This window comes from Schistocerca serialis, chromosome 2 (genome assembly GCF_023864345.2).
Source record: "Schistocerca serialis cubense isolate TAMUIC-IGC-003099 chromosome 2, iqSchSeri2.2, whole genome shotgun sequence".
Lineage (NCBI taxonomy): Eukaryota > Metazoa > Arthropoda > Insecta > Orthoptera > Acrididae > Schistocerca > Schistocerca serialis.
Window position 1 is genome coordinate 870,313,094 of NC_064639.1, and position 14,896 is coordinate 870,327,989.

General features: G+C 44.3%; 1 protein-coding gene across 1 annotated transcript in view; it reads left to right on the plus strand.

The window, feature by feature from the left end:
- The window catches only part of LOC126456480 (frizzled-9-like), a 239,945-nt gene extending 225,592 nt beyond the window's left edge, over positions 1–14,353 (plus strand). The window contains exons 4-5 of the mRNA XM_050092231.1: positions 300–700; positions 9,788–14,353. Coding sequence (XP_049948188.1) covers positions 300–700; positions 9,788–10,348 — 962 coding nt within the window. The 3' untranslated portion in view covers positions 10,349–14,353. The remainder of the gene's footprint in view (positions 1–299; positions 701–9,787) is intronic.
- Positions 14,354–14,896: the final 543 nt, after the last annotated feature.

Below are 14,896 nucleotides of genomic sequence, written 5' to 3' on the forward strand. Positions count from 1 at the left end.
AAGTCTACTGCAACGTCTTTGGAGCAGGTACCAAGCTCAGTAACTGCTTGCATAAGGGGCAGAGGTGGGTCAAAGTGTTATTGACTTGCTCAATTTGTGAACCTGTTTCTCTCGTATAAATCGTCCAGTTTATCTGAAATTGTAATCATTTGATTGTCTGTACATGTACATCACATGTGCCGATTTCCGTCCCACGTATCATTCGGACAGTTGCTTCATTGTATTCTTTTTTTTTGCGTACTTATTTGTCCCTTTATCAGAGTTTTGCTATAGCGCGTGTGTGTTTGTGTTTGGAACAGCGCTGTGCTACAACCTGCTGGCGCTGGGGTACATCGTGCGCGGCGCGCTGGGCGCGGCCGCCTTCAGCTGCGTGCAGCCCCCGGAGGCGGCGCTGGGGGCGGCGGCGGCGGCGGCGGCGGCGGGCGCGGGCGCGGGCCACGTGGCGACGGACGGGCTGGAGTCGGGCGCGTGCACGCTGTCCTTCCTGGCGCTCTACTACTTCTCGCTGGCGTCTTCGGCGTGGTGGCTGGTGCTGGCCGCCTGCTGGTTCCTGTCGGCCGCCAAGAAGTGGTCGTGCGAGAGCCTGCACGCGCTCGCCACCTACTTCCACCTGGCGGCCTGGGCGCTGCCCGCCGTGCTCGCCGTCGCCGCCCTGCTGCTGCGACACGTCGCCGCCGACGAGCTCACCGGCCTCTGCCAGGTCCGTCGCCGCCGCCTACCTGTAGTCCGTAGGCTGGTCTCCCACGCCAGCGGTCACCTGGCTGCCGACGTTGCTAAAGCGCCCCGCAAACGGCACGTGCAACAGCTACATACGATCGGTGATTCAGTTGGGAGGAGCACACAACAGAACTGCAGAAACGCCTTAACAAATCTGTATTTGCAATTCGAGTGTTAGCTGACATAGGCGACATAAAAATGAAATAGCTTGCATACTCTGTGCCTACTTTCATTCCATAATGTCATATGGTATAATATTTTGGGGTAACTCTTCAAGTCAAAGAAAAGTTTTCAGAGTCCAAAAGCGTGTAGTACGTATTATTTGTGGAGTAAATTCACGGACGTCCTGTAGAAACCTATTCAAAGAACTGGGTATACTAATTACTGCCTCTCTGTATATTTACTCCTTAATGAAATTTGTCCTAAATAATGTATCTCTTTTTCCAACAAACAGCTCGGTTCATACATACAATACCAGCAACATAAATGATCTGCACAAGGACTTAAAAGCACTTACTTTAGCTCAAAAAAGGGTCCATTACTTAGGAACACTCATCTTCAATAATTTGCCAGCAAACACAAAAAAATTTAGTTACAAATAAAGATCAGTTTAAAAGGAACCTGAAAGACTTACTAGTGGCCAACTCCTTCTACTCCATTGAAGAATTTTTTTAAATAGAAACGAATGATGTATTATATATGTTCATACTATTAGTATTGTTATTTCACCTTAAAAAAAATATATTGACATGCTCCACATCCACGAGGATCTCCTCAGCATGGATCTGTGGAATGAAAAACTAATCTAATCTAATCCAATCTACAGCCACTGGCTGTATTTTTCTGTAGCAGCTACTATACATCGTTGCAAAACACGGCACATAACAAATTAAATGTATGACTGTTGTAAATAAATACAAATTCTATGAAATTTGCCAAAGAACTGAGAGTAAAAGATCTGTCTTATTGTTTATAACAGCTACTATACACTGACTTCAGTATTACGTGTAATAACTAACAGATTTTGTTTGTCATAAGAAATTAATAGAGCATAAATAATTAATTAGAAATAAAAGCAAACACGCTATAATTAACAGTTGAGAAAATATCCCTTCGACGACGTATGTTTCCTATCATTATTTTATTTCTCGTTTTCACGCTCTGGCGAAGCAAACTCCTTCACTGGTACAGGGTACACGCTTGATGTAGATGTAGACTGTGTATTGAAGTCAGGTTTGCCATAGCAGCTGAATCTGACAATGTGCTTTCAGCTATACTCGACTTTTAAGTAGTGTTGTAATCTTTAATTCGCTGAAACTGCGTTCACAAGGTACTGCAGTCCTCATCATTGTCATAAATCTCCTCAATGATTGGATAAGCATGTCTTAACCCCTGCTTTGAAAATAGTGTACTTTCAAAATATGAAAATGGAAAGCGGTGTCAAGCCTTATCATAAGCTCTTTTGCGTGGCACTTCAAACAGCTGTTTCGCTAACTAGCTGCGCTTTATTAATGGCTCTGCTATACAGGGCTATTACAAATGATTGAAGCGATTTCATAAATTCACTGTAGCTCCATTCATTGACATATGGTCACGACACACTACAGATACGTGTAGAAAAACTCATAAAGTTTTGTTCGGCTGAAGCCGCACTTCAGGTTTCTGCCGCCAGAGCGCTCGAGAGCGCAGTGAGATAAAATAGCGACAGGAGCCGAGAAAGCTTATGTCGTGCTTGAAATGCACTCACATCAGTCAGTCATAACAGTGCAACGACACTTCAGGACGAAGTTCAACAAAGATCCATCAACTGCTAACTCCATTCGGCGATGGTAGGCGCAGTTTAAAGCTTCTGGATGCCTCTGTAAGGGGAAATCAACGGGTCGGCCTGCAGTGAGCGAAGAAACGGTTGAACGCGTGCGGGCAAGTTTCACGCGTAGCCGCGGAAGTCGACGAATAAAGCAAGCAGGAAGCTAAACGTACCACAGACGACGGTTTGGAAAATCTTACGGAAAAGGCTAAAGCAGAAGCATTTCTTAAACAGGAGATTGGAAAACCGATGGATCGGTCGTGGTGGAGATCATGATCAACAATTCATGTCATGGCCTCCACGCTCTCCCGACTTAACCCCATGCGATTTCTTTCTGTGGGGTTATGTGAAAGATTCAGTGTTTAAACCTCCTCTACCAAGAAACGTGCCAGAACTGCGAGCTCACATCAACGATGCTTTCGAACTCATTGATGGGGACATGCTGCGCCGAGTGTGGGAGGAACTTGATTATCGGCTTGATGTCTGCCGAATCACTAAAGGAGCACATATCGAACATTTATGAACGCCTAAAAAAACTTTTTGAGTTTTTGTATGTGTGTGCAAAGCATTGTGAAAATATCTCAAATAATAAATTTATTGTAGAGCTGTGAAATCGCTTCGATCATTTGTAATAACCCTGTATTTGGTATCAAAATCAGATGCACATTTTGCAAAATAAGATACAGCGCTTTAATATAAAGAGATTCCTGACAGGAAATTAAAGTCGGATGCAATGTTGAGATACGGATGAGAGATGTTTTTTTATTTCACTAATTATTCTACCAAATAGTCTGGAACAGTCGGAGGAAGGCAATGGCAAACCATCTCCACTAGGACCCTGCCTAGTAGAGCGGCGCGGGTCTCCCGCATCGTCCCCTACGCTCTGTCGAGGAGTATGGGACCTCGACATCATCAGTCTGCAACACTACGTTCGATCAGTGTCGTTTCAGTTCTCAGTAGCCAGCAATGAGAAGGCTTTGGTGCCACATCGCCGACCTCTGGCATTCTACAGTACCGAACGAAGTAACCGCAAGAACTCCATTGCTGAGCATTAACGGTGGCTATGTGAAGGAAGCGCACTCTTGACACGTATATCATGTTCGCGATATATCCCTGTTCGATAGCAGTTGATTGTATATTACGCTACTTCGACCAAATGACGCCACGACAACGGCGTGCGGCTACATTCGCGGGCCGAGGAAACGCTCGGTGGAAGAACTCATGTAAACAGGGCGAACAAAACATGAGAACAGCAAAAACACAATCCCATGCCTAATACGGTGTAAGAAAACTGTTGGCACTGAAAACAGCTTCCACTCTGCTCTGAATGTATAAATACAGGTCACGTATGATTTTCAGGGGAACTTTATACCGGTCTTCGTGCGAAGTAGCCGCAATTTCTGGTAACGATGATGGAGGTGAACAGCAATCCTTTTCTCGAAGGCAGACCACAAAGACTCACTGACACTGAAATCTGGTGACTGGTTGGAATGGGAGATGCGACAATTCATCCTCGTACTCACAAAACCAGTCCTGGATGGTGCGAGCCATGTAAACATTGGGCATGTCTGCTTGGAATACGGCACCACCACTGGGGAATTAACATTTTGCCATGGGATGGGCCCCCTCAGCCGAAATGGTCACACCTAGGAAGTAATGCGACTAGAGATGGGTCAGCTCGAGTTACCAAACCAAGTTAACTTGGGTTGATGGGATTTCAAGCCCACCCGAGTTAGAATGCTGCTAACCCGAGTTGCTTTCACGTTGCTATCCGGTTCCGCGTGAGGCCTGAGTTTACCGAGTTGAGTCTATGCCTACAGAACGGGACGTCACTCATTGTGATCTTTAAAAGTGCACTAGATTATTACTATTTATTTATTTAGATCCACTCGTGAAGCGTTTCATAAATGTTATCTAAAAGTGAATCTATACAAAACATTAGCGTCATGCCAACTCGGAAATACAGATCTATTAAATTATGAGTACAAAGTGACGGAGAGTGACAAAGATGAAGCGATAACTTTACATCATTTATGCTCGAGCTGTGGTATTTGGCTGCCTTAACACTGTCCTGTCGTCGTCAGAATCATCACAGCAAATCCCGGGTGTTTTTGCGACCTATAGCACGGTAAGAATTCATACACTTGACGAGGCGTTTGGCTATCTTAAGATCGTCGCATCTCCGTCCAAATGTTACAGCAAATTCAGGGTGTTTCATGAGTGCTCTTTCGGATTTCAGCTTGTAGCGTGGCATCCATTAACGCTCGTCGCGAGGCATTTGGCTACCTTAAAGCTCTCCAGATCGCCGGAAAACCCATTGCAGGTTCCCGATGTACCACTGTATTCAAAATCTCATGTCAGAAGACCCAAAATCGCGGCCTGTAATGCGGTACGCAGTCATGTTCGTGAACCGGCTTCTGGCAACCTTACGATCGAACAATGGCTGTCAAAATAGCGACATGTAGAGCGGTATGCAGTCATAGTCGTGAACAGCCATTTGACAACCTCATGATCTCCCGATAGCCCTCAAAATCTATAGAGCATCTTCAAGGTTTTTCATAAGTTTATCTTCAAAATTACAAGCCGAAAGACCAAAATTGCGCCTTATATAGTATCCATCACTCTCGTGACTTACAGCTCGTGGTCGTGCGGTAGCGTTCTCGCTTCCCATGCCCGGGTTCACGGGTTCGATTCCCGGCGGGGTCAGGGATTTTCTCTGCCTCGTGATGACTGGGTGTTGTGTGCTGTCCTTAGGTTAGTTAGGTTTAAGTAGTTCTGAGTTCTAGGGGACTGATGACCATAGATGATAAGTCCCAGAGTGCTCAGAGCCATTTGAACCAATCTCGTGACTTAATATGCAAACACCCACCGGGAAACCGCGAAGTTCGGGCTGGTAAACAGAACTGAGTAGTAATCTGCGCAGACGCGGAAGAGAGAACAACGTTGAATGTTATCTCAGTTTTTTTCGTCCTAACTCGGTGTAGGCAAACTTTCAACTCGGTTAACTCGCTCTGGCGTAAACCAGAGTTGGCCTATCGCTAAATGCAACCTTGCAGATTAACGATGGGGACCCATGGAATACCACGGTATGGCTGTCCAAATCATCACCGAAACCCTGCCGCGTTTCGCTGGTGAGACGTAAACTCGGGCAGAAGTTGGAAACAGTGGGCAACAAGACCCATCAGACCAAATGACTTTCTTCCACTGCTCCACAGCCCAGGTTTTCTGCCTTCAGCAACCGCGAACGCCCGTTTCGGGCGTTCGCATGACTGATGGAGTTGTTTTGGAATTCCGCTCGCCCTGCAGTTCCCTGCTTACGGAGATCCCTTGATTGTTGTTTTGGCGTTGACTGGGTTCGTAAGTGCGTCATTGAATTCTGCTGTGACTTTTCCAGCTGTTGTCGCCTTATTTTCGTCCCAATCCTCTTTAATGACCGTCTGTCACGATCTCTCAACACATGCTTTCGTCCGCTTTGTGATTGAGTGGATGATGTTTACCCGCTTTCCCCATACGATGTATAAATTTTCGATATGGTTCCTCTGAGGAAACGCCAGACACTTCAGCTCCCTAAGCAGCATGCAGACAACCACAAACAATTTGCCCACGTTCGAATGCTATGATCTCCGTCGCCGTGCGGTCTTAGGCGTCTTGACCCGGTTCGCGCGAGGCTCCCCCCCCCACCCCCGTCGGAGGTTCGAGTCCTCCCTTGGGCATGGGTGTGTGTGTCGTCCTTAGTGTAAGTTAGTTTCAGTTAGATTAAGTAGTGTGTAAGCCTACAGACCGATGACCTCAGCAGTTTGGTCCCATAGAACTTACCACAAATTTCCAAAAATTTTGATCTCCGTCGTAATGGAATCAGCACTACACAGAGCACTGTTCTAAACACGATTGACACTTGCAACGAGTCTGACCTTTGCAGGGGTGCCAATCACCAACAGATGCAAGAGCGCATCTGCAGGCTTGATCTGCATTGATATTGATGTACAAGCATGCATTTCTCACGGTGTTCGCATTTTTTTGTCCACCCCCCCCCCCTCCGCCCCCCGACCCTCTTGCTGCGCCCTTGACCGGGGCCTATTTCGTCACGCTCTCGGTGAGGCCCCGTTCGCAATACGTCACATTTATCAACGTTCAGCATCGAGTGCCAGTGGCTGTAGATTGGATTAGATTAGATTAGATTTTTTTTAGTCTCAGTTCTTTTGCAAGTTTTATACAATTTGTATTTATTTCCTAGAGTGATACACTTAATTTGCTGTGTGCCATGTTTGTCACCAACATAGTTCCTTAAAGTAATATTTTTTTTTCAGTAATGCTTCATAAAACTTGATAAAGCTGCGTGTAAAAAAATTACAGAAACGTGTTTACGGAGGAAGGGATGAGGGCGCAGTGTACACATTCTCCGATTGTGAATAAACAGACGAAGAGTACTCGCAGCCTGTGGGCTAGACAGGACGGCATGCGCTGTTTCAAAAATATTTTCGTGAATGACACTAGGTGAAAGTTGTAAGTGTGACTCACCTGCGGATAGCCGGCCGAGGTGGCCGAGCGGCTCTAGGCGCTACGGTCTGGTACCGCGAGACCGCTACGGTCGCAGGTTCGAATCCTGCCTCGGGCATGGATGTGTGTGATGTCCTTAGGTTAGTTAGGTTTAAGTAGTTCTAAGTTCTAGGGGACTGATGACCTCAGCAGTTAAGTCCCATAGCGCTCAGAGCCATTTGAACCATTTTTTTTTACCTGGGGATACGTGACCGACGTAACTACATCAAATCATCTCACGTCTTCATTGTACTGATACATCCGAATTAATGTCGGTCAGATACTCCAGTTTGTACTTGGCATCAGTCACTGCTGTGGAGTTACATATGGTGTTTTTTCGTTACTATACATTTATCGTTTTAATTATTGGTAGGATTCTCTCGTCACTTCCGTGATATTAATGTGGATGTGACTCCTGCTTTCACGTTTCGCTAGAATTTTCGCTCTTGGCGCTGGAGTTGTATATGAAAAAATGTAAGGGACTTTGAGACGAAAACCTGCGAGCAATGACACGCAACAAAGCCAACAATCAAGTCTGCCTGCGAGGCAACATTTTTCAGGCGGGCAACACAGTCCGTTTCGCGGGGCGGAAGAGAGTTGTTTCCGTGCCCCCTACCTCTCCCCTCGCAGGCATCCTTCGCTGCTGCCTGCTGTACTTTACAATAATTACGCTATTGGCGACAAAACACCAGAAACAGTAACTACCGTAAAATGTCTCGCAGTAATTATCCGGAGCGACCTCAAGTATAATGTCCACATTAAACAAATTGTAGGGAAAGCAGATGTCTGGCTGAGATTCGTTGAAAGAATCTTAAAGAAATGCAATTCATCATCGAAAGAACTGGCTTGCAAAACACCTGTTCGACCATTTCTTCAATAATGTTCATCAGTCTGGCACCCTTATCAGATTGGATTAATAAATGAGATACAGAAGATGCAACGAAGAGCGGCGCGTTTTGTCACGGGATCGTTTCAACCTTGATACTCAATAAACTCCACACGCAGACGCTACAATAGAGGCATTGCACTTCACAGGGAGGTCTGTTTTTCAAAGTCTGATGGTCGTACGTTCCGGAAAGTTTTCCTCCCTCATACTTTTCCCAAAATGACTACGTCGACAAAATTAGACGAATTACGGCACACACGGAGGTTAACCGAAAGTCGTTCCTCTCACGCAGGATTCCGGAATAGATCAGACAAGGGCGATCAGGTAGTGCCCGCCACCATATACCGTGTGGTGGATAGTCGACATGTAGATGCGGATGCAAATGCAGATGCAGCAGTCCGTCGCCATGTCGCGCGATTTCTACGAATGTGGGCAAATCGCAGAATGCAGCGATCCATCGCTGGCTCTGCAGTTCTTTTTTAATTTCTGTACGTCCACTTGGAATAAGGGCTGTTGCTCGGAATTTATACTTACCCAGGGACCACGAGTCACACTGAAAAATGAAGTTAAAGTCGGACTTCCTATTTATATTAAGAAAGAATACGAATCTAAAAACGTAGATATTTCCATATTTTATAGTGCGCATATTTTCGAAGTTTGTGCTCGAAAAGCAGAAATTCATGGGAAGTTCATCTACTGGGCTCCAGCTGCTGATGTTCAGTTGTTTGTGAAACAACTAGACGCATTATCAAAGCTTTTAATTCGTCAACAGAAGAAGGCATTTGCGTAATGCAGTATGGAAACATGTACGCAACATCCTTGTCGTAAATGAAAAGTGTAATATATTCTGTAGCGAAACCAACAGTTTCCAAGGAAAGCCTTCCAAAACAAGTTTAATAAATTACAATCCTCTCTCTTTTTCTCCAGGTATAAGACGACGTACAGAGATCGAGAACAGTTCATTTTCTATAGTAGAACTTAACGGCTCAGTAGTGTTCAAAATACTGACTGAAATTACTTGGCATGTCGCTCGTGTGTCGAACAGAGCAACCGATTGCAGGCGTTATCGCCAGCGAATTCTCTCTGGTGTATGCTCAAGAAAGCGCATGCGCAGAAACAGGGTTGCAATTATTAATGCAGTTTTACAGGTTTGTCATTGCAACTGAAAATGACGGCTGAGTGCGTCGAAACTAGTTATGTAACCTTTTAAAAATTTCATTGTTTTAGTGACAATGGCTTGACTGCCGTTGGTTGTGTCAAACATTTTAGATATTGTCCTATTTAGTAGAATTGTGTTTGATACGTAACCGAGACGGTGCAGCAGTGTGGGGCCAATCCAGACGGCTAAAGAAGTCATGTAAACTGGCCTGATATGACTGCAGAAAACCAATTACAGCAGTACACTCCGTTTTCTGCTGTATTTTGTTTTGGCGGCGCGCTATATTACTGTGGCGATGGGATATCAGTGTGCATCTGAACTGCAGACACATACGTACAATATATATATATATATATATATATATATATATATATATATATATATATATATATATGACTATGTAACTATGTTTTCGAGGTAATAGTTGAAACTTCAACACTCCCAGCCGTAAGCAGCTGCCATATTTCTGAAAGCTATACCTGCAAAGTTGTGTGTTAGTAACGCAGTACCGTATAGCGATAGTTGTATTAATACATGGCACGCATTCAGTTTCTGAAATATATTTCTTTGTCGTTCGTGTATATTTTATACCTCGCCTCATTCAGCATAGCGGAAGGTTGGCCTTCTCGATGAATACGGCGAGTGAATGAGTGAGAGGACTGACACCAGCGTATGGTCGCAGGTGTCGGAGTCGGCCGCCGTGGCGCTGGTGGTGGTGCCGCAGGGCGCGCTGCTGCTGGCCGGCGTCGTGTTGGCAGCCCTGGCGGGGGCCGCCCTGCTGCGCGTGCGCGCCGCCGTCAAGGTGGCTGGCCGCGGCGCGGGCGCCGGCAAGCTGGAGCGGCTGATGACGCGGCTGGGCGTGTTCTGCGCGCTGTACGCGCTGCCCGCGGCCGGCGCGCTCGCCTGCCTGCTGTACGAGTCGTGGCACCGGCCGCGCTGGCGCGCGCTCGCGCTGCTGCACGCGCTCGACTGCCGCATGGCCGCCGCCACCGCCGCCGGGCCCGCCGCCCCCGCCGGCTGCCAGCCGCAGCCGCTGCCCGCCGCCGCCGCCGTCGAGGTGGCGCTGCTGCGCCTCTTCCTGTCGCTCGTCGTCGGCGTCACCTCGGGCATGTGGGTGTGGTCAGGCAAGACGTGCCGCGCCTGGTCCAAGCTGTTCACTGCGCCTCGCAAGGCCCACCAGCACCACGCGCTGCCGCTCGCCAGGACGCCCGCCTCCGGCTCGCTGCACGTCTCCAGGGTCTGACTGCCCGAGCACTGCGAGTTTCTCCGGGGCGCGGCGTGTACCGCTGATCGGCCCTCCGTATGCACCTACCGACTACCGCGCTACACTGCGCGACGTTATACCGGCCAGTGATGTGTTCGAAGTAAAGTACGGAGATAACCGCAGTACATTTCAGTTCTCGGAGTATAAAACCCGGCTCTGGATGTAGTACACACTGGTGGGGTGAGAATTAGCACGACCCTTCGGATGCATCGAGGGTTCTCTTCCAGCCTACGGCATCGTCACCTGTACGAGACATTGACCTCTCTTGCACAGAGCACAGCTCCTGGCCACAAAGCTGTCCACTCCAGACTGTTACCAGTTTACATTTCCACCATATACACTGTGCCTACAGCAGTTCCTCTCAGTGGGTAACCCCTGAATTCCTTTGGAAACACTGATCAGCTCTGATAATTTATATGACACGATTGGTCTCACTACAAAACCCAAATTTTCTTACGGTATGATGTGAACACTAAACTGTGGCAGTTTTAGGTGGGGAGTGTTTCGAAATACGGTCGCGTAAGATACCGATACAGTTCACGCCTGAACGACCACTGCCGACTGCAGCAAACATCTGCACTATAGCCACTACTGAACGCTTTGTATACTTCAATTGCTTTGTGTTGTGGCTTGCTTTTTTCTAATTTTGAAATGAGTGAAGAAACTAATCCTGCTGCATAAAGGGATTCGAATGCAACTTTCATTACAACAGGAGGAATTAGCAATCCCCATGATCGTTATTACAATTCTGCTGTTGTGGAAGCACAGAAAGCAGACGTAGGATTGGCAATCCTTCGATAAGGAGGTAGGCTTGTTGCTCCGCAATGCTCCTCTCCTCTTTGGAAATCTAAGGTCTCGTTTGTTTATGTTCGCAGCCAACTGCCACGATATACTGTCCGCATAATACGTCCATATATTTAAAAAAAAAAAAAAAAAAAAAAAACCTGAATCTTCTGTTTACATTACCAGCAATACAACTGCTTACATATTCGTTTTCTTGCGAGCTGAATAACTGAGTTCATTTCATGTAAGGTTATTACACATTCCTCATGTTACTAAAGTGGAGTCACTTCCTCAGCCTCTTCTTGACTCTGGGAAGATTTACTTTGTGTGATACCCCACATATTTACATACAGTGTAGTTGAAGTAATGTTGCAATGCTTTTTCTATTAATTTGGCTGACATGTGGGGTTGCTAGTAAGTAATGCAGATCAGCATGATGGGGAACCTCTAAATTAGTATCTTATGCAAAGGGCTGGTTAAAAAATATCTACAGCTTGTGTGAATTTTACTGTGGGGTGCCTTTCAGTTGTTACAATTTGTTTGTAGAAAATAATGATGCATTGTTGCATTGCACATAATTAAATTATACTGCTCTGTCATTTTTGTTTCATTAACAAGTACTTCATCAACAGGTTTCTGTGATCATAATTTTCTTGCTCTGCATTAAAATTTGTTAATAGAAAATTATGATGCTTTGTTACATTGCACATAATTAATTATACACTGCTCTCTCTCATTTTTGTTTCATTAACAAGTACTTCATCAACACTTTCCTAAGGTCAGAATTATTTGCTGTAAATAAGATCACAGTAAAGCCTTCCACCATTCTATGTTGGTGTAACTGTGTAGACTGTACAACTCAAAGATGTCTGGTTCAGCAGTTGTTGCACTGTGAAGACATGAATCAAGTACCTGCATATATTCCACAGGATTTTTTTTTTTTTTTTGTATTTATCTTCATAATGTCTGTGATGAGTCATTGATATTTCTGCAATATGAGTAAAAAATGAAGAAAAGTATTTTGGAAATGTTTAGAATTGTTCATTACCAGGAATGTGAGATGTGTAGAAGATTGGAATTATGTGGTATACATTTTAGAGACATGGCCTACTTGTATATATAGTGTGTAAAAATATAGCGTGAAGAATGTACAAAAAAACAATTTCTTTGAAAAGTTGTACATATTTTCCAAAAATACTCTAGTTATGTTTTTGTCACCAGCAATACTACTGCCTATGTATTTTTCATACATTTGTTGTTATTAATATTGTAATATTAATGATACAGTATTTTTAGACCAACATTTTAACACAAATTTCCAATGAATGTATTTTTAATATTTGTATACTTACAAAGAAACTGCTAAAGTTACTGCTTGCTTTCACCAACAAAAACTGAGTGAAGTGATGCAGTGATTAAGACAGTTTAAATGCCTATGTGCCCATCCAGATTTAAGTTTACAATGGTTTCCCTAAATCACATAATTGCTTTGGAAAGAACACCGCTGATTTCCTTCCTCAATCCAAGCATATGCTCCACCTCTAATCACCTAGTCATCAGTGGGATATTAAACCCTAATCTTCCTTCCCTTTTTAATAATAAGAATAACAGAAATTCTGTTTGTCATTTTGTTACCTTTCGAAAGGGTTGCAGACCTTCCATGCTGTGATGGAGGAACACTGAGCAGTCTTTATCTCTTTTGTGAAACACAAAATAGAAAAGAAATTTCACTGAGGGCACCCTCCAGTGCCTATAATATCTGATGGGCAAACATGGTTGGGGGCTGACAATTTATGACTGTAGTCACCATCTTGGCATAAATAAATTCTGTTAGTGTTGGGATGCAGACTGCTATGAAGCTTACATCCCTGCTACTCTTCCAGACCCGCGTCACATTTGGAGTAATAACAGAATGTTGTCACAGTGGTGTTTAGCAAAATGGTCTTTAGAACACTTATGATACATGTTTCGCCACCAAACTAGCCCAGGCACAAGAAATTAGAAATGAGCCTCTGCTGTGACTGCTGGCAGACACATAGCATGAGGTGTATCATTCAGCTTGACATGTGTTAAAGCCCAATGCTGACAAGATTCCTCAATGTTGATTGAAGGGTGGGAGGTTCAATATTGCATAAGGAATGGTTGTGCATTTTAGTGGGCACATTTTTTTCAGGCTCCCTGACACTAGATCAGTTCTTGAAGTTGAATACAACTTAGATCCATTCTGGCATACCTTGCATAGTGATAAATAACTAGCAAATTTCTAAGTCGTACTATGAAACCATTCTTTTGGCGAAAATGTGCCTTATTTCAAACAGGACTAGAACCCTGGTGGAAAATTGATGCTAGAGGCAGTGACTAACATGCACATATAAGTTTGAAATTCAGCAAGTACCTGTATGAGATATTTGGCTCAATTGAACTACATGAACAGGGTACCTGCTGCGTATGCAAAGACCAACCAGGCGATTATTATACAATCATGCTTCTATACTGCCTAGTTTGTGTCAAATACATAACAGAGGGCACTTGTGACTCAACATGACATCTAATACTATGATAACAACCTCATGCAGATCTTTAATTGTGAATAAATTGCATTAACCGAAAAAGATACCAATTTATACCTTCAGAGTCACACCTTCTCATTCAATTAAAAAAGTTCCTGTGTTAGCAAGTGCTACACTCTGCTATTAGGTAAGTACAGGGATAAGGAGCGGCAGATCGGTGTGTTGTTCGCTAGTCCTTCAGAGCCTACAGAATCCACAGGTCACCATCATTTGTTTTACAGCAGTATTCATCATATTAAAATATTAAAGTACCTATGGCAAACAGTGCCTTAAATTGTATCATAAACATATATAACAATTTTATTGTAATGGTTACATATTCCATCACTTAGCAAACACTCTGTTAGAGCTCCAGTGCATTCTTCTGTATGACAGTGTACAGCGTACCACATTTATAAAAAGCAATATTTTGTATTAATATTTTTATTTGCTGTGTGATGTATATTTGGTCCATACAGAAGACATTTTGATTCACTGGGTTTTTTATGGGCAAGTGGAAGCTGCTTGTGACACAATGACTGGTAAAAGACTGTAATTTTCTACACAGTGTGTTGTTAAAATGTATTATCTTGTAAATATTTTGTACATACTTTTAATTTTGAATCTAAATAAAGCTTCTACAGAAGTGAAACTTTGGTCAACTTAATTACAACTCAACATAGTAACCTAGTTTAATGTGCTTTATCATTTCTATTTACCCCATCATTGACAGGAAGTGAAACCCCCAATCTCCATTCCTTCCTTTCATGTGCTATGCTGATAGGAAACTAAGTGGGATCCCTGTATTTGATAACTTACTTCACTTTCTGTATCTGATACGCTTACAGTGATCAGCCAGAACATCGTGACCACTGACCTACTATTGATGTAAACCCACCCAGGCAATAGCAGCTGCTACTCAGACATATGCATGGTGCATGTAGGATGTCGGACACCACAGGCTGGGCAGACTGCAAAAACAGGACAGGCGGCAAACGGTGGTGAAACTAATATCAGACTTTAATGCTGGGCAGAGTACACGTGTGTGAACACACAGTCCACCCAACACTCCTAATCATGGGCTTGCATTTGCCAATTTTAACACCACGACATCGGCAATTACGACTGAAATGGGTATGTGACCATCGGGACTGGACATAGGTGCAGTGTCAGGGCACTGCATGGTATAAAGACT